General features: G+C 43.2%; 1 protein-coding gene across 20 annotated transcripts in view; it reads right to left on the bottom strand.

Annotated features, from left to right (window-relative positions):
• Nucleotides 1–26,526, bottom strand: part of MGA (MAX dimerization protein MGA) — a 151,266-nt gene that overhangs the window by 90,357 nt on the left and 34,383 nt on the right. For 14 of the 20 annotated variants that reach the window (XM_053593491.1, XM_053593499.1, XM_053593496.1 and 11 more), the window contains exons 1-2: nt 24,155–24,584; nt 12,914–14,041 (exon numbers count right to left, since the gene is read on the bottom strand). The exons of 1 other annotated variant lie outside the window; for it this stretch is intronic. In XM_053593491.1, the coding sequence (XP_053449466.1) occupies nt 12,914–13,974 (1,061 nt within the window). In that variant the 5' untranslated portion in view covers nt 13,975–14,041; nt 24,155–24,584. Of the gene's footprint in view, nt 1–11,455; nt 11,515–12,913; nt 14,042–18,855; nt 19,069–23,419; nt 23,537–24,154; nt 24,585–26,526 lie in introns of those variants that run through there. 5 more of the 20 variants (XM_053593492.1, XM_053593495.1, XM_053593511.1 and 2 more) reach the window with 4 other exon arrangements.

Below are 26,526 nucleotides of genomic sequence, written 5' to 3'. Positions count from 1 at the left end.
TGCCAGAGGTGGCGGATTCAAACCCAGCCCTGGCCAAAAACTGCAAAAAAAAAAAGAGAGAGAGAGAGAACAAACATACCAACCTTTGTCAACCATGAAATTTCACGGAATGAGGGATCGATAAAATATGCTATGATCCTTGGGGGGGGGGGAGGGTTTATATACAAATGACCAGGAAAACAATGGCATCAAACTTAATTCAAAACTGGAAGACAACAACAAATTTTCAGCATAAAACTCTATACTCAACCAAGTAATTTTATAAAGAATGAGGAACAATAGCCGGGCATTGTGGCGGGTGCCTGTAGTCCCAGCTACTTGGGAGGCTGAGGCAAGAGAATCGCTTAAGCCCAGGAGTTGGAGGTTGCTGTGAGCTGTGTGAGGCCACGGCACTCTACCAAGGGCCATAAAGTGAGACTCTGTCTCTACAAAAAAAAAGAATGAGGAACAAAATAAAGCCAGTTCACAACATATGTACATAAGAAGAAAATTAGGAGCAGAGTACCATTTTTCATAAGTAGTTTCATTTAAACATTTTAAAATTCTATGTTCCACACAGCCTTACTGAGGAAATTACTGAATGACAAACTTCACATATACAACACACACGCTAAACAGAAACAAAAACAACCTACCACAAACCAAGAAAAGATAGTTCATGGTGCTGGAAACAGGAAAACCTTCATTAGAAGAGTAAATGTAAAGTTAGCACGATGACAAGCAAAGAGAAATCCCAAGATGGCAGCTGGTAGAGGCTAAGAGAATAATCAGTTCATATTGGCAAAGGAACATTATGAACCAAAGGAGGCCAGGCCTGATGGCTCACACCTGTAATTGTAGCACTCTGGGAAGTCAAGACAGGAGGATCCTTTAAGGTCAGAAGTTCCAGACCAGCCTGAGCAAGGGGAAGACCCACTCTTACTTTAAAAAAAAAAGAAAGAAAGAAAGAAAAAACCAATTAGCCAGATGTTGTAATGGGCACCTCTAGTTCCAGCTACTCAGGGGGCTAAGACAGAATGATCACTGAACCCAGGAGTCTGAGGTTACCATGAGCTAGGCTGCAGCCATGGCACGCCAGTCTGGGCAATAGAGTGACACTATCTCAAAACAAAACAAAACACCTCCCAAAGTATCCAGATGAGGAAAAACTTTTTTTTTACTTTCAATAGATTAAATATAACACAAAAGGCATGGGTAAAAGTGGAAACATTTCATCTAGGAAGAAAATTAGGGAGTGAAGAAGAAAGGGTAAAGCACAAGTGATTACTATTTTTCATCGTAAGTGGTTTTAAACTTTTAAAATTGTATAATAAGAATGTCTCTGGGCTTGGTACCTATAGCTCAGTGGTTGGGTCACCAGATTCATATACTGGGGCTGGCAGGTTCGAACCCAGCCCAGGCCTGCTAAAACAACAATGACAACTACAACAACAACAAAAGGCTTGGAGCCCGTAGCACAGTGGTTACAGCACTGGCCACATGCACCAAGACTGGCATGTTGGAGCCCAGCCCCAGCCTGCTAAACAATGACAACTGCAATAGAAAAACAGCACAACATTGTAGTGGACATCTGTATCCCAGCTACTTGGGAGACTGAGGCCAAGTGAATGGCTTAAGCCCAAGAGTTGGAGGTTGCTGTGAGCTGTGAAGCCACAACACTCTACCGAGGGCGATATAGTAAGACTGTCTCCAAGAAAAAGAAGAATGTCTCTGGTCTTCATCTAGGGTTCTTGGTATAGAGCTTCTAAAATCTTTGTAACTTCCACAGTGATAGAAGTGTCTTGGTTATTCATGAGCCCACTGGATGTCACCTGGACTTATGCTACACAGGTAACTCATAGGACCCCTAAACAGCTTCAAGATAGGGCTGACCAGCAAAGACTAACACTATGAATAAAGGACTGGGACTGCAAACTAGGTAAGGAGAGGAAGGGGACTGCAGATTGAGTTTGATCACATAGCCAATGATCAAATCAAGCAGCCCTATGTAATGAAACCCCAACAAAAACTCTACAACCCAAAACTTAATAGAGCCTCCAGGCTGATAAAAACATCAATATGCCAGAAGCACTGTACCCTATGGGTAGGGGCATGGAAGCTCTAAATGTGAGACCACTGAAACATAGCCCTATGTGTCTCTTCAACTGGGTTATCCTTACCTATATTCTTTACAATAAAACTGTAATCCTAAATATAATGCTTTCCTGAGTTCTGTGATCTACTGTATTGAATTTCTGTTTAATAATTACAATTCTGACAAATACGGGCAAAACCGGAAGAATGCTGTAACAATCCGAGGAATAAATTAACAGGCCAGGCATACTAGTTTACATCCATAATCCCAGCACTTTGGGAAACAGAAGCAAGAAAATAACCTGACGCCAGGAGTTTAAGACCAGTCTGTCTTCAAAAAATTTAAAACTTAGCTGGGTGTGGTAGCTATAATTCTAACTACTTGGGCTGCTGAGGCAAGAGGATCACTTGAGCCAAGAGTTGAAGATTACAGTGAGCTATCATTACCCCAAGTCACTCTACCCTAGACAACAGACCAAAGACTCCATTTACAAAATTTAATTTAGTTTAATAAAAAAATTTTAATATATTTTATTTTTATTTATTTATTTATTTTTTAGAGACAGAGTCTCACTTTATCACCCAAGGTAGAGTGCCATAACATCACAGCTCACAGCAGCCTCCAGCTCTTGGGCTTAACTGCCACCCTCAGTCTATGGGGCCAGTGCCCTATTCACTGACCCACAGGCGCCACCCTAATAAAGTATTTTTTAAAACTACTATCAACAGACAAAGTAATAAATGCATCAAAGTAGGTAAGAACCATGACAAGCTTTAGAAGAAGGCCCTACCAGGAAAAATCAACACTATTAAAATGTCCATACTACCCAAAGCAATCTACAGATTTAATGCAATCCCTATTAAAGCACCACTGTCAAACTTTTAAGAACTTGAAAAAATAGTACTTCATTGTATATGGAATCAGGAAAAAAACCTTGACTAGCAAATACATTACTCAGAAATAAAAACAAATCAGGAGGTATCACATTGTCAGACTTCAGTCTATAGTATAAATCTACAGTGATCAAAACAGCATAGTACTGGCACAAAAACAGTGGTAGATTTATGGAATAGAATAGAGAACCAAAAGATGAACCCAGCTACTTATCCTCATTTGAACTTCGACAAGCCTATCAAAAATATTCAGTGAGGGACTCCCTATTTATTTAACAAAGGGTGCTGGGTAACCTGGCTGGCGACCTGTGGAAGACTAAAACTGAACCCCTACCTTTCATCATTAACAAAAATTGATTCTCACTGGATAAAAGATTTAAACTTAAGACATGAAACTATAAAAATACTACAAGAGAGTGCAGGGAAAACACTTGAAGAAACTGGCCTGGGAGAATATTTTGTGAGGACTCCCCACCCCAGCCAATTGAAGCAACACCAAAAATCCATTACTGGGATCTGATAAAACTAAAAAGCTTTTGCATAGCCAAGAGCACAGTAAGTAAAGCAAACAGACAACCTTCAGAATATGAGAAGATTTTTGCAGGTTATGCTTCCGACAAAGATCTGGTAACTAGAATCTACAGAGAATTCAAACTAATCAATAAGGAAAGAATAAATAACCCCATTTCTATGTGGGCAAGAGACCTAAACGGAAAACTTCTCTGACGAAGATAGGCGCATTGGTCTACAAATACATGAAAAAATGCTCATCATTCTTAATCATCAGAGAAATGCAAATCAAAACCACTTTAAGGTATCATCTAACTCCAACAAGATTAGCCCACATCATAAAATCCCAAAACTACAGATGTTGGCGTGGATGCAGAGAGAAGGGAATGGTTCTATACTGCTGGTGGGAATGCAAGCTAATATGATCTCACTGGAAAGAAGTTTGGAGAACACTCAAGGAACTAAAAATAGATCTACGGTTCAATCCTGCAATTCCTCTACTAAGTATATACTCAGATAATCAAAAATTATTTTATGACAAAGACATTTGCACCAGAATGTTTATTGCAGGCCAATTCATGATAGCCAAGACACGGAAACAGCCCAAGGGCCCATCAACCCATAAATGGATTAACAAATTGTGGTATACATATACCATGGAATACTATGCAGTCACAAAAAAGATGGAGACTTCACATCTTTTATGTTTACTTGGATAGAGCTGGAACATATTCTTTTTTTTTTTTTTTTTTTAGAGACAGAGTCTCACTTTATCGCCCTCAGTAGAGTGCTATGGCGTCACACAGCTCACAGCAACCTCCAGCTTCTGGGCTTAGGTGATTCTCTTGCCTCAGCCTCCCAAGTAGCTGGGACTACAGGCGCCGGCCACAACGCCCAGCTATTTTATGTTGCAGTTTGGCCGGGACTGGGTTTGAACCCACCACTCTTGGTATATGGGGCCAGCGCCCTACTCACTGAGCCACAGGCGCCGCCCTAGCTGGAAAATATTCTTCTTAGTAAAGTATCTCGAGAATGGAATAAAAGGTATCCAATGTACTACTACTATGAAATCAATATATAATCACCTACACACTCATATGAATGGCAAAACATAACTATAGTCCAGAAAGTAAAAAGGAAGGGAAGTAAAAAGAGAGTGGAGGGGAAGGGGGATATGGCAGAAGGGAGGGTATTTGGGGTGACCTCACAAAATGTGCATGATGTAATGGTACATTTCACAACTATTAAGAAATGAGTATAATTGTGATGGATGTGTGACTTAGTTCAATGTAAGCATTTCACATTTCACCCTGAACCCCATAAATGCATCATTGTACAAAGTTATGATTTAATAAAAAAAAAGGAAAGAAAGAAAAAAGAAAAAGGCCCCACCACACAGAGGTGGAGTACAGGTGGACCACAGTCAGGCAGTTACTATTATAAAGCTATAATAATTTAAAAAAGTGGTTTTGTCTTAAAAGTGAACAAACTGATCAAGGGGGCAAACTGAGTATCCAAGAACAAACATATATAATCACACTGAGTGACTCCAGTGGCAAGTATATAAAGAGGTGCTCAACTGGCTCGGCGCCTATGGCTCAAGCGGCTAAAGCGCCAGCCCCATACACCTTAGCTGGCAAGTTCAAATCCAGCCCGGGCCCGCCAAACAACAATGAAGGCTACAACCAAAAAATAGCCAGGCATTGTGGCAGGCACCTGTAGTCCCAGCTACTTGGGAGGCGGAGGCAGAAGAATTGCTTGAGCCCAGGAGTTGGAGGTTGCTGTGAGCTGTGATGCCACAGCACTCTATCCAGGCCAATAGCTTGAGGCTCTGTCTCCAAAAAAAAAAAAAAAAAGGGTGCTCAACTATACCAATCCTTTGAAAAATATGAAACAATAATTTTTTTAAAATGACCACTGTCGGGGGGCAAAGCCCATGGCTCAGTGGGTAGGGTGCCAGCCCCATATACGGAAGGTGGCAGGTTTGAACCTGGCCCCAGCCAAACTGCAACAACAAAAAAAATAGCCAGGGCGCCTGTAGTCCCAGCTACTCAGGAGGCTGAAGCAAGAGAATCGCCTAAGCCAAGGAGTTGGAGGTTGCTGTGAGCTGTGTGATACCACGGCACTCTACCGAGAGTGATAAACTGAGACTGTGTTTCTAAAAAAAAAAAAAAAAAACCACTCTCAGGGCTCAGCACCCATAGCTCAGAGGTTATAGCACCAGCCACATACACGGGGGCTGGTGGGTTCGAGCCTCGGGCCTGCCAAACAACAACTACAATTAAAAAAAAAGGCCGGGCATTGTGGCGGACGCCTATTGTCCAGCTACTTGGGAGGCTGAGGCAAGAGATTCACTTGAGCCCAAGAGTTTGAGGTTGCTGTGAGCTGTAAAGCACAGCACTCAACGGAGGGCAACAGAGTGACTCTTTCTCAAAAGGAAAAAAAAAAAAAAAAACCCCACTGTGAGTTTCTACACACACACACAACAAAAAAATACTCAGTTAATAAACAAATTTAGCACAGGTTAAATTCAGCTGCATTTCTATACACTGAGTAATATGCTTTATAAAATAGCAATGGGCAAAAAACCATTCAATATATAATAGCAGGAAAAACAATAAATACTTAGGAATAGGTTTAACTAAGGAAATCAAACTCTTTTACACTGAAAACTACAAAAGCATTACTGAAGGAATTAAAAGATGAACCCTAAAAAATACAAGGCCATCCCACGTTCATGGATTGCTAAACTAGCCAAAGCAATATACAGATTCAACATAATCCTTATAAAAATCCTAATGGTATTGTGGCAGAAGCAGAAAAACTGATATTAAAATTCACATAGATAGAATCTCAAGGAAACCCGCAATAGCAAAAGCAATTTTGAAAAATAAGAAAGTTGATGGACTGCTCAATTTCAAATCTTCCACTAATGAAAACAGTATGAAATGGGCAAAGTACCTTACATCTGTAAACCTACCTAACTCAGGAACTCAGGAGGCTTAAACAGAAGGACGCTCGAGGCCTCCTGGGCAACAATGCGAGACCCACCCATGAAGGGGAGGGGAGGGGAAGAGAGGGGAGTGGATACAGTTGATGCCCTGCGCAGTGGATTTTTTTTTTTTTTTTTGTAGAGACAGAGTCTCACTGTACCGCCCTCGGGTAGAGTGCCGTGGCATCACACGGCTCACAGCAACCTCTTAACTCTTGGGCTTACGCGATTCTCTTGCCTCAGCCTCCCGAGCAGCTGGGACTACAGGCGCCCGCCACAACGCCCGGCTATTTTTTGGTTGCAGTTTGGCCGGGGCTGGGTTTGAACCCGCCACCCTCGGCATATGGGGCTGGCGCCCTACTCACTGAGCCACAGGCGCCGCCCAGTGGTTTTTTTTTTTTTTTTCAGAGATACAGTCTCAGTTTATGGCACTTGGTAGAGTGCCATGGTGTCACACAGCTCACAGCGACCTCCAACTCCTGGGCTGAGGCAATTCTCTTGCCTCAGCCTCCCGAGTAGCTGGGACTACAGGCGCCCGCCACAATGCCCAGCTATTTTTTTGTTGTTGCAGTTTGGTCAGGGCCGGGTTTGAACCTGCCACCCTCAGTATATGCAGCTGGCACTGCAGGAAAAGCAAAGATATAAATTTCAATTTAAAGGAAATAAGCAATCATTTATTAATGTAATTATATGCCTCAAAAGACAGAGAGACCAGAACAGCTAAAGATACATTGTTGGTAGTAGTATAAACTGGTGCAATCATTTTGAAAAATTCTGGCAGTATCATCTAAAACTAAAAAAATGCCTACTATATGACTCAGTAATTCTACTCCTAGAACTGTAACAAAGAGAAAGAAGTCTGTCCACCAAAAGAAAAGTACAAGATGTTCACAGTAGCTTCTTTATTCATAACAGTCAAAAACTAGAAACTATCCAAATGTCTGTAAAAGGAGAATAACTTAACCATAGCATGGTTTGTGGAGAAAGGGGGAAGTATAATGTAGAGGTTTCCAATGTGAATAACTATGATAGCTAATACAAAAGAAAGGCAGGTTTTATGGTTAAAAAGAAGTCAGTTGTCGGCTCGGCACCTGGGGCTCAGCGGCAAGGCCAGCCACATACACCAGAGCTGGCAGGTTAGAATTCAGACCAGGCATGCCAAACAACGATGACAACTACAACCAAACAATAGCCAGTGGTTGTGGTGGGCACCTGTAGTCCCAGCTTCTCAGGAGGCTAAGGCAAGAGAATCTGTTAAGCCCTAGAGTTTGAGGTTGCTGTGAGCCGTGACACCACAGCACTCTATCAAGGGCGACATAATTAAGACTCTGTCTCAAAAGAAAAAAAAGTCAGTTGTCGTTAGCTGTAACAATGAACAACATAGGTAAAATTCTAGTACTTATTTTGATCTAGAGGTCTAAAACTAAGATAACAGACAAATATAATCTAAAGACACTATTAGTTTTAAAAATAATCAATGTTACATGAGGGGAAAGGCCAAAGTCATAGGCAAGACAACTAGAAATTACCATAATTTAATAGGTGAATATATTAAAAGGAGTCAGTAAACATAACTGAAAGGAGAAATCAAGAACTAGTAGAACTATATGGAATGGTATGACAGAAGCCAAGAAAGAAAAAAATAAGAGTTTAAAGTAGGAGAAAATGGCTTGGCGCCTATAGCTCAGCGGCTACAGCGCCCGTCGCGTTCACTGGACCTGGGTTTGAACCCAGCCAGGACCTGCCAAACAACAATGACAACTATAACCAAAAAACAGCCGGGCATTGTGGTGGGCACCTGTAGTCCCAGCTACCAGGGAGGCTGAGGCAACAGAATTGCTTGAGCCCAAGAGTTGGAGGTTGCTGTGAACTATGATGCCATGGCACTCTACCGAGGGCGACAAAGTGAGACTCTGTCTCTCCCTCACCCCCCCCAAAAAAGGGCAAAAAATAGCAAATGGAGCAAACAAAGTCTGAATAAAGATCAGTGCAATCAGCTCAGCACCTGTGGCTCAAGCGGCTAAGGCGCCAGCCACATACACCTGAGCTAGCGGGTTTGAATCCAGCCTGGGCCTGACGAACAACAATGACGGCTGCAACCAAAAAATAGCCGGGCATTGTGGCGGGCACCTGTGGTCCCAACTACTTGGGAGGTGGAGGCAAGAGAATCGCTTGAGCCCAGGAGTTGGAGGTTGCTGTGAGCTGTGATGCCATGGCACTCTACCCAGGGCGACAGCTTGAGGCTCTGTCTCAAAAAGAAAAAAAAAAAATTAGTGCAATCACCAATGAAGAATCCACTGATAATGTTAGCGAAAACAAAGTAATAAAAAGCAATAATATTTTACCAATTAATCATAAAATGGAAAATGAAGAAACAAAATTATATACAGAGTGTGCCACAAAAAGTATATACATTTTTAAGAAAGGAAAAAACTAGGCTCGGCACCTGTAGTTCAGTGGTTAGGGCACTGGCCACATACACTAAGGTAGGTGGTTCAAGCCCAGCCTGGGCCTGCTAAACAACAATGACAACTGCAACAAAAAAACAGCCAGGCATTGTGGTAGGCGCCTATAGTCCCACCTACTTGGGAGGATGAAGCAAGAGAATCACTCAAAAAAAGAGAATCACTTAAGTCCAAGAATTTGAAGCTGCTGTGAGCTGATGCCATAGCACTCTGAGGGCAACATAATGAGACTGTCTCAAAAGGAAAAGAAAAAAAAGGGAAAGGAAAAAAACTATTACATTTGTGACACTCAAGTCACGTTTAACTTCTACAATTATAAAAGGTACTCAATGTAACTTGTATTCATCTTTTCTTATTAGTATATGTTGACTATTACAATTTTAATAGTTTTTCCTTTCTTAAAATGTGTATACATTTTTTGGCACCCTACGTGTGTAAGTTTTTCAAGTCCTTAAATTGGAGGTTGGTAAATTTTTTTCTGTAAGGGGACAGACAATAAGCATCTCAGACTTTGCAAGCATTATATGTTCTCTGTCCTATATTCTTATATACATACAAAAATAGGCTATAAGCCAGTTTTGGCCAACTCCTGTCTTTTTGTTGTTGTTGTTGAGACAAGAGTCTCAAGCTGTCACCCTGGGTAGAGTGCCACGGCATCACAGCTCAGAGCAACCTTTAACTTTTGGGCTTAAACAATTCTCTTGCCTCAGCCTCCCAAGTAGCTGGGACCAAAGGTACCCACCAGACCACCGGGCTATTTTTTTTTTTTTTTTTGGGTTGTAGCTGTCATTGTTGTTTGGCAGGCCCGGGCTGAATTCAAACCCACCAGTTCTGGTGTATGTGGCTGACGTCCTAGCCTCTTGAGCTACAGGAGCCGAGCCCAACTCCTGTCTTAAAATAATTTCTCCTGGGTGGCACCTGTGGCTCAGTGAGTAGGGCGCCGGCCCCATATACCGAGGGTGGCAGGTTCAAACCCAGCCCTGGCTGAACTGCAACCAAAAAATAGACGGGTGTTGTGGCGGGCACCTGTAGTCCCAGCTGCTCAGGAGGCTGAGGCAGGAGAATTGCGGAAGCCCAAGAGCTAGAGGTTGCTGTGAGTCCTGTGACATCATGGCACTCTACCGAAGGCAGTAAAGTGAGACTGTCTCTACAAAAAAATAACTAAATAAATAAAAATAATTTCTCCTACCAAATCGAGCATTCGGAGACAAAGTTTACATACAGCTAAATGTAATTTTTCACACATGAAGACAATGCTATTCCTTGGAGCGTGCTTCAAGTTGTTTTTTTCCCTTCAGTGAGAGAACACTTTAGCCTTAGTAAATCTGAACCATCCATCATCTTTTATTTTTAAAAAGCTATTGAATTTCAGGGGGGTTTTTTTGAGGCAGGGTCTCACCCTGTTACCCAGGCATGAAAAGCAATGGCGTCATCATTACTCACTGCAACCTCAAACTCCTAAGCTCAAGCGATTTTCCTGTCTCAGCTATTCTCTCCACCCATTAAAATCAAAAGCTCAAAAGCATGTAATCTAAATAACCACTATTACAAAAAAATATACCTGACCCCTTTCAGCTAACAAACTCCTTCACCCCTTGTCTTCAAAGGAATTTTAATGATAAATTTTTCCATTATCCAAGGACAGATTAAACACCTTTTCCTTAGCTCACACCTGTAATACTAGCACTCCGGGAGCTGAGGCGGGTAGATTGCCTGAGCTCCTGAGTTGGAGACCAGCATAAGCCAAAGGCAGAGAGAGACCCTGTCTCTAAAAAATTAGCCGGGCTTGGGCGGCGCCTGTGGCTCAGTCGGTAAGGCGCTGGCCCCATATACCAAGGGTGGCAGGTTCAAACCCAGCCCCGGCTGAACTGCAACCAAAAAATAGCCGGGAGTTGTGGCGGGCGCCTGTAGTCCCAGCTACTCGGGAGGCTGAGGCAAGAGAATTGATTAAGCCCAGGAGTTGGAGGTTGCTGTGAGCTGTGTGATGCCACAGCACTCTCCCGAGGGCCATAAAGTGAGACTCTGGTCTCTATGAAAAAAAAAAAAAAAAAAAATTAGCAGGCTTTGTGGCAGGTTCCTATAGTCCCAGCTACTTAGGGGGCTGAGGCAAGAGAATTGCTTAAGCCCAAGAGTTTGAGGTTGCTATGAGCTGTAACGCCACCTACTGATAGCTACAAAATGAGACTCTGTCTCCAAAAACAAAGGAAATTCTGCCAGTTGTGACAAAATAGATGACCCTAAAGGATATCATGCTCAGTGAAATAAGGAAGACAAAGAAAGACAAATACTGCAAAGCATTCACAGAAGTATAGAAGAGAATGGGGGGGGGGAGGGAGGATGGGAAGTTGTTGGTAAGAGGGTACAAAGGTTATGCAGGATCAATTTTTTTTTCTGTTTTTCTAGAACAGCCAGTTTGACACTCTGTGGAGTATGCAGGATACATTTTTCTAAAAAAGAAACAGTGGGCCAGGTGCAGTGACTCAAGCCTGTAATGCTTACACTTTGGGAGGCTAAGGTGGAAGGATCACTTGAGCTCAGGAATTCAAGGCCAGCCTGAAACAGAGGAAGACCCAGCCTCTACTATAAAAAAAGAAGGGGAGGGGAGGAGAGAAAGAAAGATAGATTGATTAGCTGGATGTTGTGGCAAACACCTGTGTTCCAGCTACTAAGGAGACAAGCAGGAGGAACACTTGAACCCAGGAGTTTCAGGATTCTATAAGCTAGGCTGACACTATGGTACTCAAGCCTGGGCAACAGAGTGAGACTAGCTCAAAAAACATAAAGAAAAAAAAAAAAAAGAAAGAAACAATGTAATCATGCTATTTCAACAAGTAATGATCTTCAGGCTGCTTTTTAGTTTGACAATTTATGAATGAGAATGTTCATAGCCATGCCCAATAGCTCATGCCTGCGCTTCTAGCACTCTGGGAGGCCAAGGCGGGAGAGATCACTTGAGCTAAGGAGTTCCAGACCAACCTGAACAAGAACAAGATCCCCCACTTCACTAAAAATAGAAAAAATTAGTCAGGCATTGTGGCAGGAACCTGTAGTCCCAGCTACTCAGGACACAAGAGGACTGCTTGAACCCAGGAGTTTGAGGTTGCTATGAGTTAGGCTGATGTCAAGCACCCTAGCCTGGGCCAATACAAAGAGACTCTGGCTCAACAACAACAAAAAATGTTCATAGGCCAGTAAATTCATAAATTATCAGATATAAGTAAATCTACTGTGGATCCACTTTATGTCTCATTAAGATAAAATTGTCTCAGTTATGATTTGAAGTTATTTCTCTTCCCTTCTTCAATTACAGTTGGCCCTCCGTATCTACATCTGAAGGTGCTGAGGGACAACTAAAGGACCCGAGTATTCTCAGCAGATCCTGGAACCAATCCCCCTTGGTACAGAGGGCTGACTGTAATAATGAGTTGACTATACATACCCATGGGTTCCTCATCTATAGAGTCTATCAACTACAGATCCAAAATATAGGGAAAACTTCCAAAAAAGCAAAGCTTGAATTTGCTGTACACCAAGTACTATACTGATTCCATGCAAACGAAGTAATGTGTGAACAGGTAGACATGATTTAAAGGACACAAGAGAACATGCATAACTTATATGCAAATATCATTTCACTTTGTATCAGGGACTTGAGAAGTCTCCGATTTTAATATCCTCAAGATGGTCCTGGAACCAATCTCCCACGGATACCAGGAACATTCTAAATATAAATGAATAGAAGATCCCCATTCTAATAAATTATCCTATTTGTCTACAATTAAGGATCCTGAACCCAACTGACATTCATTATAGAAAAATGATCTGTCATTTCACAGAATATAAAAAGTAGTTATGGCATATTTTATAGCAGTTTTTGTTTATCAGTATCTATAACACTTCATAAAACCAGTGTTAAATTCAAAAGCAGGCCCACCTTGTTTTTTATTCCTTTTATTTCTAAGTAAGAACTATTACCTACCTTTCAGAAACCTCTTGCTTCAATTGAGGAACTTCAAGTGCTGAATCATTATCCACAAAACCAAGAAAGTCTTGGTTTATGTTAAGCAAAGTCTTCTCCAAACCCTTGCCTGACGTTTCATGACCCCTTGAGATAGGATCCAAATCACCTGGCTGTATCTCTGACCCCTCTCCTTCTGCAAGGCGGACCCGATGACCAGGAGAACTGGGAACACTATTCCCTTCTTGGTCAGAGCTGTTCTTTTGTTTTCCATCTCTCTGAGGCTTACTATTTAGCCCATCATCTCGGAAGCCTTTGGCAAATGGATTGTAATCTATTTTCAACTGGGTAATTTGAATGTTCTGATATGCTGTTACAGCAAAGAATTCAGTCTGTGGGAAAGTGAAAGTGTGAACACCAGGGCCATTTAATTGTATCACTTCTGTAGCCTTTTCTGCAGGCACCAAATGAAGCCTTGGCAAGTAGCGATGCATTGAGTGCAAGATGATATGCCCTTCCTGGTCCAGTGTATTGTTGGTAAGTTTGAGTTTATAGAAAGATACTGGTTGATGCATCCAATAATGACCTGTGGAAGGAGATTCTGGATGAATAAAAACCCTCCCCAAAACATGAGGTTCAGCCTTCCCACTGGGTTCCCACCAACGACCATTCCACTTATAACGATGGTTATCCACAGGAGATATATCCATTACGAGGATATACTTCAAATTTGAATCTAAACCTGTTATCCAATAACGACAGTAAGGAAACATGCGTCTTCCTTGCTTGGTAAGAATCATCTCTGTGCTTCGATGATAGAACTCATTCCACATACTATTGTTATCGAGGGTGACAGTGATTCCTCCAACAGTACAATCAGCTGGAAGGCAAATCTTCCCTTTAGGTTTTCCTGGTGATGACACACTACTAGCCAAAGCACAGGCATCACGATTAGTAACCAAAATTCCTTGATCAGTTTTGCCATTTCCTGGCTGTTTTAAGATGACAAAGAAAGTAGGTGCTGCTCCTCCCACTGTCCCACCATCTTGATTAGCCAATATAATCTGCTGTTTCTCCTCCATGATTCCAGTGGGGAACTAAGTAGCAAGACAACTGTAATCACCACATAGTCACAATGGCCTTCCCATCCTAAAACAAAAACAAGCAAAAAAAAAAAAAAAAAAAAAAGACCCTTTAATCAAGGGAATATTTATATACAAAAATACAAAACTGATTACATCATTCCTGAAATATTCCTAAAATTTTCTAAGATTTTGCTTCTGCCCTTTTCTATTTTGAGACAGTGTCTTGCTCTGTCACCCAAGCTAAACTGCAGTGCCATGATCACAGCAGTAATTTCTAGGCCCAAGCAATCCTACCTCAGCCTTCTGAGCATCTGGGACTACAGGTGTGCACCACCCTGCTCAGCTCATTTTTCTGTTTTGTTGTAGAGTTGGGGTCTCACACTTGCCCAGGCTGGTCCCAACACCTGCCCTGAAGCAACCCTCCCACCTCTGCCTCCCAAAGTGCTGTGATTACAGGCATGAACCATCGTGCACAGCTTCTGGCATTCCTTGAATCACGGTAAGAATATTATTTTGGAATAACTTGGTCATTTTCTAAAAGCCTCCGCCCCAGAGTGTCACTGTCATCCAGGTAGAGTGTGGTGGCCTCATCTTAGCTCACAGCAACCTCAAATTCGTGGGCACAAGCATTTCTCTTCCTCCTTCAGACTTCCCAGTAGCTAAAACTACAGGTGAATGCCACGATGCCACTCACTAATTTTGCCATTTTTAGTAGAGACAGGCTCTCACTCTTGCTCAGGGTGGTCTGAAACTCCAGAGCTCAAGTGTTCCTCCCACCTAGGCCTCCCAGAGTGCTAGGATTACAGGCACAAGCCACCTTACCCAGCCCTAGAAGTCCATTTTAATCTTATTAGTTAAATTAAGATTCCTTCAGCCAGCATGTTCTCCTGGAACTGGTTAAAAAAAAATTCCCTTTCGGGCGGCGCCTGTGGCTCAGTGAGTAGGGCGCCGGCCCCATATGCCGAGGGTGGCGGGTTCAAACCCAGCCCCGGCCAAACTGCAACCAAAAAATAGCCGGGCGTTGTGGCGGGCGCCTGTAGTCCCAGCTACTCGGGAGGCTGAGGCAAGAGAATCGCTTAAGCCCAAGAGTTAGAGGTTGCTGTGAGCCGTGTGACGCCACGGCACTCTACCCGAGGGCGGTACAGTGAGACTCTGTCTCTACAAAAAAAAAAAAAAAAAAAAAAAAAAAAATTCCCTTTCTATTCCAAGGAGTTAACTGTACAGAATTAGCTCTTTACATGGGACTGTCATGGTTTCATAACTAAGTAAAAAGCTATCTTAATCTGCTAGTACATACATTTAAAGAAGCCATGACAAATAATTGGAACTTGCTAGAAAAAAACAAACTTTACATAGAAAAAATTTACATAGAAAAAAACAAACTTTACATAGAAAAAAATTACATAAATCTACTATTTAATTTTTTAAGAAATTCTGAGAAAAGCTTTTTGGTAAGACACAAAGCCTAAAAATCAATATGACAAAAAAATTTTGATTAACATTATGCAAATTTGGCAAAAAAATATTAAGCAAAATTAGAAAGCAAATGAGTAACCAGGAAAAGTTATTTCCAACTTACATCATAAAGAACTCCTTTACCTAATATGAGAAGGGTTCTAGAAATCAACAATACCAAATAGAAAAATGTACAAAGAATAGGAAGCATACATGACTAGGAAAATACACAGAGTTTCAGAATAAGAGAAATAAAATTATTTTTATTTTAATAGATTTAAAGGAGTACCAGTTGAATTCCACTACATGTATAAATTGTACACTGGTAGAGTCTGAGCTTTTGGTGTACTCATCACCTGACTAGTGTACACTGGGGAAGTGGGGGCCAACAGGGGAGTCCATCAGTAGAAATCCATTAAACAATGATGGTACATCATAGAGTAGAATATTATGTAGCCATAAAAAAGAATAAATATATGTTATAAATACACATAAAAAGTATCTAGAAGATATATAAGGGTAAAGTGTACAGAACAGTTGCACATTATGCCATCTTCTTTTAAAAGTTAAAAAAAAAAGCCAAGGAAAGAAAAGAACATGTACATATTTGCCTAACATAGACAGACTATCTCTGAAAAGACAGAAAAAGAACTGGCTGTATTAGTTATAACCAAGGAAAACTGGGTAGCCTGGAAAACAGACAACCTTGGATACTAAGTTTTTGTTTGTTTGTTTTTGAGACAGAGTCTCACTATGTCGCCCTTGGTAGAGTGTCACGACATCACAGCTCACAGCAACCTCAAACTCTTGGGCTCAAGCAATTCTCTTGCCTCAGCCTCCCAAGTAGCAGGGACTACAGGTGCCCACCACAATGCCTGGCTATTTTTTGTCGCAGTTGTCACTGTCGTTTAGCTGGCCCCGGCTGGGCTCGAACCAACCAGCCTCAGTGTATGTGATTGGAGCCGTAACCACTGTGATACGGGCACTGAGCCAAAAACTTTATAAATTTTGTACCTATGAACATACAACCTTCACAAAATAAAGTTTAAAATTAAATTAGTTCCAGCCGGGTGCGGTGACTCACACCTGTAATCCTAGCACTCTGGGAGGCTGAGACTGGTGGATTGCTTGAACTCAAGAGTTCGAGACCAGCCTGAGCAAAAGCGAGGACCACCCCCGGCCCATCTCTACTAAAATAGAAAAACTGAGGCAAGAAGATCACTTGAACCTAGGAGTTGGAGGTTGCTGTGAGCTATAACGCCATGGCACTCTACCCAGAGTAACAGCTTGAGACTCTGTCTCAAAACAATAAATAAATAAAATAAAAAATTAAAAAATTAAATTAGTTCCCAGCAACTTGGGAGGCTGAGGCAAGAGAATCACTTAAGCCCAAGAGTTTGAGGTTGCTGTGAGCTGTGATGCCACAGTACTCTATAGAGGGCAATACAGTAAGACTGTCTCAAAAAACAAACAAAAAATTAAATTAGTTATTTCTTAAAAGTTATTTAAAAAGCAATATATATATAAAAAGCAATATATATTGTATGATTCAATTTATATGAAATGTCAGAGTGCAAAAATACAATTTGACAAAATAAACAATATGTGATTGCACAAAAAAGTGACTATAATCAACAATAAGGTAGAGTATACCTCAAAACAACTAAAAGAAGGCCAGGCGAGGTGGCTGACGTCTGTAATCTTAGCACTCTGAGAGGCCGAGGCAGATGGACTCAGGTTCAAGACCAGCCTGAGCAAGAGCAAGATCCCATCTCTAAAAATAGCTGGGAGACTAAGACAGAATATCACTTGAGCCCAAGAATTTGAGGTGTCTATGAGCTATGACAACAGGACACTCTACCAAGGGCAACAAAGTGAGACTCTATCTCAAAAAAAAAAAAAAAACAAAAATAAAAATAAAACAACTAAGAGTAAAACTGGAATGTTCCCAACATAAATGAAATGCCTGAGATGATGGATACCCCAATACCCTGATTTGATTAGTTCACATTGTATGCCTGTATGAAAACATCACATGTATCCTAAAGATTAAACTGGTATGTATACGCAATAATTAAAAATTATTTTAGGGCGGCGCCTGTGGCTCAAGGAGTAGGGCGCCGGTCCCATATGCCAGAGGTGGTAGGTTCATACCCAGCCCCGGCCAAAAACCACAAAAAAAAAAAAAAAAAAAAAAAATTATTTTAGAAATTTTAAGAAGAGGGCGGCACCTGTGGCTCAGTCCGTAGGGCACTGGCCCCATATACCGAGGGAGGCGGGTTCAAACCTGGCCCCGGCCAAACTGCAACCAAAAAATAGCCGGGCGTTGTAGCGGGCGCCTGTAGTCCCAGCTAATTGGGAGGCTGAGGCAAGAGAATCACTTAAGCCCAGGAGTTGGAGGTTGCTGTGAGCTGTGTGATGCCATGGCACTCCACCGAGGGCCGTAAAGTGAGACTCTGTCTCTACAAAAAAAAAAAAAAAAAAAGAAAGAAATTTTAAAAAGAAATGTCTAATAGGCAATCTATAGAGACAGAAAGTAGATTAGTAGTTTCCAGGAGACTGGGCAAGGATAATTGAGACTGTTAGTGGGTATGGAGTTTCTTTCTGGTGTATATTTTAAAATGGTAAATTTAATGTTATATGATTTATATCCCAATAAAAAGTTATAAAGAAATCTCAGACTGTTGAATTTAATTGAACTGATCTGCTAAATTAACGCTATCACTTCTGGTTTTTATACAAAGAGATGATATAGCCTGGGTAAGTGGGTCAGCATTTAATCAAATTCGGCCATTTACTGGTCTTCATTAAAATTAAAACATCTAATTTTACCTTTTATCAGCTTCTGTTGAACAATTAAAGCACTTGATCTCACTTTTCCCTCTTCTTACAAGACTGGCCATACAACCAAAACACAAAACAAAACACCAAACCAAAAAAGCTTCAGAGCTCAAATGTTTTGTTAGCCTGAGGATAATGGACATTTTTTTTAATCAAGACTTGGCTGGGCACAGTGGCTCATGCCTGTAATCCTAGCACTCAAGGAGGCAGAGGCAGGTAGACTGCCTGAGCTCACAAGTTCGAGTCCAGCCTGAGCCAGAGTAAGACGGTGGGCGTGGGCAGCACCTGTGGCTCAAAGGAGTAGGGCACAGGCCCCATATGCGGGAGGTGGCAGGTTCAAACCCAGCCACGGCCTGAAACTGAAAACAAAACAAAACAAAACAAAATAGCTGAGCGTTGTGCTGGGCGCCCACCCGTAGTCCCAGCTACTTGAGAGGCTGAGGCAAGAGAATCGCTTGGACCCAAGAGTTTGAGATTGCTGTGAGCTATAACACTACAGCACTCTACCAAGGGTGACAAAATGAAACTGTCTCAAAATAAATAAATTAAATTAAATCAAGACTTAGAACAAGGCAACGGCACCTGTGGTTCAGTGGGTAGGACGCCAGTCCCATATATTGAGGGTGGCAGGTTCAAACCTGGCCCCGGCTGAACTGCAACAAAAAAATAGCCAGACGTTGTGGTGGGCACCTGTAGTCCCAGTTACTCGGGAGGCTGAGGCAAGAGTATTGCCTAAGCCCCGGAGTTGAAGGTTGCTGTGAGCTGGGTGATGCCACGGCACTCTACCGAAGGTGATGAAGTGAGACTCTGTCTCTACAAAAAAAAAAAAAATACTTAGAACAGGTTGGCTATTGTTTCCTATTACGGCTAGAGATAAAAAGAGAAACCAGGGCAGCATCTGTGGCTCAGTCGTTAAGGCGCCGGCCCCATATACGGAGGGTGGCGGGTTCAAACCCAGCCATGGCTGAACTGCAACCAAAAAATAGCCGGGCGTTGTGGCAGGCGCCTGTAGTCCCAGCTACTCAGGAGGCTGAGGCAGGAGAATCACTTGGGCCCAGGAGTTGGAGGTTGCTGTGAGCTGTATGATGCCATGGCACTCTACCAAGGGCCATAAAGTGAAACTCTGTCTCTAAAAAAAAAAAAAAAGAGAAACCCACTTTCTTTTTTTGAGGCAGAGCCTCAAACTGTCGCCCTGGGTAGAGTGCTATGGCATCACAGCTCACAGCAACCTCCAACTCCTGGGCTCAAGCAATTCTCCTGCCTCTGCCCCCCAAGTAGCTGGGACTACAGGCGCCCGCCACAACGCCTGGCTATTTTTTTTTTTTGGTTGCAGCCATCATCGTTGTTTGATGGGCCCAGGCTGGATTTGAACCCACCAGCTCAGGTGTATGTGGCTGGCGCCTTAGCCACTTGAGCCACAGGCACTGAGCCAGAAACCCACTTACTAACACTAAAGCATAAATATCCAGGAAAGGCTGGGGATGGGGATTTGTCCTCTGGCGTACAGTTCATTTTTAAAGACACATAAAATTTAGGATAATTCTTTTCAAAGCTGTCTCAAGCTTTTACCTATGAAGTTGACTGGTTTCCTAAAACTAATCCTTTTAGACAATATCTATCAAGAAATTGACAAAACATGGGCGGCGCCTGTGGCTCAGTCAGTAAGGCCCCGGCCCCATATACCGAGGGTGGCGGGTTCAAACCCGGCCCGGGCTAAACTGCAATCAAAAAAAAAAATAGCTGGGCGTTGTGACGGGCGCCTGTAGTCCCAGCTACTCCGGAGGCTGAGGCAAGAGAATCACTTAAGCCCAGGAGTTGGAGGTTGCTGTGAGCCGTGTGATGCCACGGCACTCTACCGAGGGCCATAAAGTGAGACTCTGTCTCTACAAAAAAAATAAATAAAAATAAAAAAAAAAGAAATTGACAAAACAAAATTAAACACTTAGAAACCACAAATAAGGAAACTGTGTCAACAAAGCTTAAAAATAAATAAAGCTAATAAAGCTTAAAAATAAAGCCTAAAGCTCAAAAACTAATCCTTTTAGACAATATCTATCAGAAATTGACAAAACAAAATTAAACACTTAGAAAATACCTCTTCAGGCCAGGAGTGGTGACTCACGCCTGTAATCTTAGCACTTTGGGAGGCTGAGGCAGGTGGATTGCTTGAGCTCAAAAGTTAGACACCAGCCTGAGCAAAAAAGTGAGACCCCCATCTCTGCTAAAATAGAAAAACTGAGGCAGAAGAATTGATTGAGCCCAGGAGTTGGAGGTTGTTGTGAGTTGTGATGCCATGCCACTCTACCCAGGGCAACGGCTTGAGATTCTGTCTCAAGAAAAAAAAAAAAAGAAAAAAGAAAAGAAAATACCTCTACAATTGTTTATAATTCAACAATGCAAAGTACTAATATTTATCCATAAAGTTCCAGTTATTTTTGTGAGAAAATACCCAAAACTTTCTTAAATACATTTATATATGACTAAGAAGGCAAAGTACATAGAAAAAAAATTAGGCTCAGAACCTGTACCTCAGCAGCTAGGATGCCAGCCACATACACGGAAGCTGGTGGGTTTGAACCTGGCCCAGGTCTGCCAAACAACAATAACAACTACAAACAAAAAATAGCCGGGCTTTATGGTGAGAGCCTATAGTCCAGCTACTTGGGAGGCTGGGGCAAGAGAATCACTTAAGCCCAAGAGTTGGAGGTTGCTATGAGCTGTGACACCACAGCACTCTACCAAGGGTGACACAATGAGATTCTGTCTCAAAAAAACAAAAATTAGCTGGGCACTGTGGTACATACCTGTAATCCCAAACTACTTGGGTGGGTGAGGTAGGATTGCTTGATGCCAGGAATCAGAGGTTGCAGTGAGCTTTGGTAACAAACCCCCTCTAACTCCAGGAATCCAGGGAAATCCTGTCTCAAAATATATATATAAAGGCAGGCTGAGGTGACTCACGCCTATAATCCTAGCACTCTGGGAGCCAGGTGGGTGGAATGCTTGAGCACCAGGAGTTCCAGACCAGCCTGAGCAAAAGCAAGACCCCATTCTCACTAAAAATAGAAAAATTGAGGCAAGAGGATCACTTGAGCCCAAGAGTTAGAGGTTGCTGCGAGCTATGACGCCATAGACTCTACTCAGGGCAACGGCTTGAGACTCTGTCTCAAAAAAAATAAAATTAAAAAAAAAAATACATAAATAAATATATATATATACACACACACACACACATTCAAATGCTGGTCAATATATTCAGACTGTTTCCCAAGTTGCTAAAAACCAAAACCTTTCATTTATTTATTATTATTTTTATTTTTATTGAGACAGACTCTCAGTTTGTCACCCTCTGTAGAGTGCTATTTCATCCTAGCTCACAGCAACCTCCAACTCTTGGGCTCAAGCGATTCTCTTGTCTCAGCCTCCCAAGTAGCTGGGACTACAGGCTCCCGCCACAATGCCCGGCTATTTTTTTGTTGTTGTTGCTGTTGTTTATTTATTTAGCAGGCCTGGACTGGGTTTCAACCCACCAGCCCTGGTGCATGTGACGGGCACCCTAACCATTTATTTATTTTTGGAGAGATTCTCCACTGTTGCTCCAGGCTAAAGAAAGTGTGGCAGTGACATCAGAGCTCACAGCAAACTCAAACTCCTGGACTCAATCTATTCCCAAGTAGCTGGGACTACAGGAGCCCACCACAATGCCTGGCTAGTTTTTCTATTTTTAGTAGCAACAGATCTGGTTCTTGCTTAGACTGGTCTCAAACTCCTCACTGAGCTCAAGCAATCCACTGACCTGGGCCTCCCAGAGTGCAAGGATTTACAGGCATGAGTCATCGAATCTGGCCACAACCACAACCTTTCATAAAATAAATATATTACTGTAGGGCAGGCCAAAATGTTAAGTTTGCTCTTTAATGTAATCCTTCACTAACAATGGTTAAGTTAAACCACATTTCTGAAACTCAAAGTTTAAGAGAATTAGTTTGCTCAAATTTCAGTATTTACTAATATACATAGTCCAGAAATTTTAAATTTCTTAAATACAGAACGTGGATATAAATATAATCAGAAAATGGCCCCCAAAGTGGCAAAGACAGTAAAATAGCCAACTACATTCTTTTTTTTTTTTGTGATTTTTGGCCGGGGCTGGGTTTGAACCCGCCACCTCCAGCATATGGGACCGGCGCCCTACTCCTTGAACCACAGGCGCCGCCCTGCCAACTACATTCTTAATCACTCTTGACTTCACTTGTTAAATGGTATTTGGTATTCATTAATAAGCACTTACTTCATGACAGACAATATCTCAGGCGTTTTATTTGTCCCAACCCACAGGGTAAATTTCAAAATATTATCTGAAACAATAGGTTTTAAGGCACATAAGTGCTCCTGCCTAAGTACTACTACTTTCTCTCTCCCAATACCATTTGTTACTGCTGACTTCAAGAGCATTTTCCAGGAATGGGCACTTAACCACAACTCAGGGCTAGCAAACCTCTAAGGTCCCTACCAGTTGCACAAGCAAATTTCAAAAACTTTTATGGAGGAACTGACAGAAGTCAAACAGAGTAAGTAAAGATACCCGGGGCACTTAATTTCCTCAAATGTCCTTAGCTGTGTATTGTTAGTGAATCTTCTTGCCTCCAAGAGTTGTTTCCACCGTTTGTTTCTACACAAACACCGCAAACAACCCTAGTAGGCAAGAAGCACTAGCGCTAATCCAATATCCTTGAAATACCAGAGCCTCCCTCCTTTCCCAGAAAGGAGCAGTCGCCGTCGACTACGAAAGGCTCACGATCGCCACTTTTCAACTGCAGAGGTCAACTGCCCAACAAACATGTGAAAAAAATGCCGCAAGGAAAGTTCTTCCGGGGAAGAGGAAACCGGACAGATCACGTGCTGCCGGCCGGAACCCAGCAATAGCTCCGCGGGACTTAGCCGCATTCTGTTACCGTGGAGACTACAGGAACCAGCCCCTTGGCCCACCCCCACCCCCTCGCCAGTCCCTTTCCCAGCAGCCGTCACACCGCCCCCAAGCAGTCCCTGCAGCCTAGTCGCGGCGTCGTGCCCAATGGAGCAGAGCAGGCGGAGTCTACCAGGGACTTAGCCGCATAAGCCTAGCAAGCTCTTCTACAACACGCACCGGCAACGCGCGGGTGGGCTCGAGACTTCTCGCGATCCACGTGTCTGCTCTGGCGACGCGAGCCCTGGGAAAGTAGTCTTTCTTCAAAAGGATTTTACTTTGGTTTCTCACATTGATAACCCTTCCTTTCAGACCTCCTTCACCCCTCCCTGCTTCTACCCTGGAAAGGAGACATTCCTCGAAAATCAAGGCAAAAATCATTACAGCAAGACACTACCGCTTTCCAATCTCGACCCCGTTTGAAATGATCCCTAACTTCTCCACACTCTTCGCACGTAGATTTCTCAACTTTAGTTACTGGGACTCAGAGAGGTCAATTAATGCTGAGCATAAATACACATCTGAGTGCTAAACAGAAAAGGGAAACCCATAAACGGATCTAGCCAAAGACTGCCCCCACAAAATGAGAAAGAAAATAACACCTGCTCTTCCCACCTGTTTTCCCTGCCCTCATTTCTGCACTTACAAACTACTGGCCCTTTGTTTACTAAGTTTCCATTCCTACACAGCTCACTTCCTCACTCATGTATTAAACTCGCAGTCCTGCCTCAAAAAATTTGACCGCCAATTACATGCTAGAGACATTTGAACAGGTGTCAAAACGATGCACCCAGCTTCTTAGTTTCCCTTGGACTTTTGAAACCTCAAAACCTGAGCTCTAAAATGCAAAACGATTAAGCCTGGATCTCGACCTAGAGCCCAGCGCCGGGCTGGAAGCCGTCACGCGGATCGTACCATGCGGATCGGCACCCCACGCACGCGAAGGCAGGCTTGCACCATGGGCGCTTCTCACCCCGCCCGCCTCGTGTCCGCTCTCTCTGGCGTCGATGTTCCCAGTTAGCTGCGCAACGCGGAAGTTAAGGCTGGGGACGCGCGCGAAGTGACATGCGCAGCCTCACTCAGGAGACTACAGGCGCGCGCCAAAGGCTTCTCCACGCTAGGCCGGGCCTGGCCAGGGCGTGCGAAGATCTCTCAGCGGAAAGCTTCTCACGCCGTTCAAACACACAAGAGCTTCAAACTCTTGTAAAACTCCGATCCGGCCAGTACTAAGCGACGCTCTCCACCCAGGCCAGAGAGTTACCGTGCGGGGCGTGGCCGGCCTCACCCGGAGTCCTTCACATCCCGCGGGGGGGGGCGGGTTATTCTGTTCGGTTCGCACACCGTGTGTCCGCTCCAGCTGAAGAGCCTGCGCGCGCACCAGACGTCCACGTCACCGCGCACGCGCTCCTACCCACTCGGAGCCCGCCGCGCAGGCGCAAAAGGAGGCACAAGTAGCACCTCCCTCGCCCCTCCCCCAACAACAGGAGTCCAACCGGCCCTGGAGCAGCCACAAGACCCTTGGGAGCCGTCCCCGGAGCTGAAGCCGCGCCTTTCCGGGTCCCAGCAACCCAGAAAAGCCTACTGAAGGTTCTAGAATGAAGAAAGGCGAGACAGGAGGGAGGCACCTAATTTTCTCAGGCTTGCACACGAAGCCTTCGTGAAAACTGTGAAACCACTGCCTGCCGGGCCTTTCTCAACTGTGCCTTCCACCTTCTCCCTTGGGCTTCTCGCCGGCCCCGCCCCTGCCGCGCCCAGCCCCACCCACACGGGGTTCCGCAGACCCCCAGGAATCACAAGTCCCTCAAACGAATCCGAGGTCTTTCTCCCCAAAGTGCTGTGGGCTCGGATGGCGCCAGAGCGTCGGGAAACGTTGAAGCAAAGACCGTGAGAGACAGGCAGTCGAGTTTACAATATCCACGACCGAAGAACACTAGGAAAATGAAGAGATCGAAAGACTCACTGCGGAGTTGGGAACAGAAGAGGAGTTGCCACTAAATTGCCCGATGAAAAGATGAATGGTGTCTTGATAAAATAGGGAAACGAGAAATTTGCACGACAGTTTTAGTGTCGTGATCCTGTGCATTCAATTTTTGTTTCTCCAAGATATTTAAGCTATGAAGTGCAAAGAAAATATTAACGAATATACGTGTCAGGCAGTTGCTGAACTAAATCAATGGAAAATATTTCTCCCAAACATTAAAAATCAGTTCTTTCTCCTCTACCCCTCACCAGATGTTCTTTCTTCTATGCTTACTAGCAGGCTAGTTAAAAAAGGAAGAGTTGTTTAGAGAGAAAAGAGGCAAAAAAATATGAGAAGGGCAGAAATTGTGACCAAAGTTTTGGATAAATGCTTTCTTTCATTCTCATAAGAATTAGGTAGTCTTATGAACCTACGTGCTAGGTGATTTAATAACGTTATGAAGAATAAGGAGATAGAAAAGAGCCAACAGGGAGAGACTCATCCCACAGTTCTGATCTGACCTACTTTTCACTTAGGAAAGATCATCTTTTTCTTCGTTTTGCTCTTCCAGAGGGGATATGTGACAACATGGGCAGAAATTGTGCTTGAATAGTCGGGACTGGAAAATGTGTAGACTAAAAATTAACAGCCTCGGAATTTTTTCCGAACCCCCAAATTCAGGCAGTGTCAGCAAGAGCTTTCAAGATCCTAAGCAAAATTGAGAAGTTAACAGTTCATCATCTTCCTCCTCTCTTCCCCAACCCAAGAACCTCTTTCCTACAAGCTGCCTCTTCAGAAGCTCCCACCTCATTAAAGAATGCCACCGTGTCTAAGGTTCCGCTAAGGTTTCCTCATAAAAAATTTATATTATCTGAATCAGAAATAAAACTTATATTGACTTGGGCGGCACCTGTGGCTCAGTTCTTAGGGCGCCGGCCCCATATACCGAGGGTGACGGGTTCAAACCCAGCCCCAGCCAAACTGCAACAAAAAATAACCGGGCGTTGTGATGGGCGCCTGTAGTCCCAGCTACTCAGGAGGCTGAGGCAAGAGAATCGCCTAAGCCCAGGAGTTGGAAGTTGCTGTGAGCTGTGATGCCACAACACTCTACTGAGGGTGATAAAATGAGACTCTGTCTCTACAAAAAAAAAAAAAAAATTATATTGACTTAACACTAAAACATCTGATCCTAAGGTGTGAAAGACTGGTTAAGAACCATTCATACCAAAAGAGACCAAATAAGGCAAATGGCATCTCTAATTGAGGAATCTGTGAGGACCATTTGTGGGGAAGAAGGGTAGTGGAGATTCCTTTTTGGTACTCATTC

The sequence above is a fragment of the Nycticebus coucang genome, chromosome 6 (genome assembly GCF_027406575.1).
Source record: "Nycticebus coucang isolate mNycCou1 chromosome 6, mNycCou1.pri, whole genome shotgun sequence".
Classification (NCBI taxonomy): domain Eukaryota; kingdom Metazoa; phylum Chordata; class Mammalia; order Primates; family Lorisidae; genus Nycticebus; species Nycticebus coucang.
Note: the sequence above shows the minus strand (reverse complement) of the source record. Positions and strands in the feature narration are given on the sequence as shown.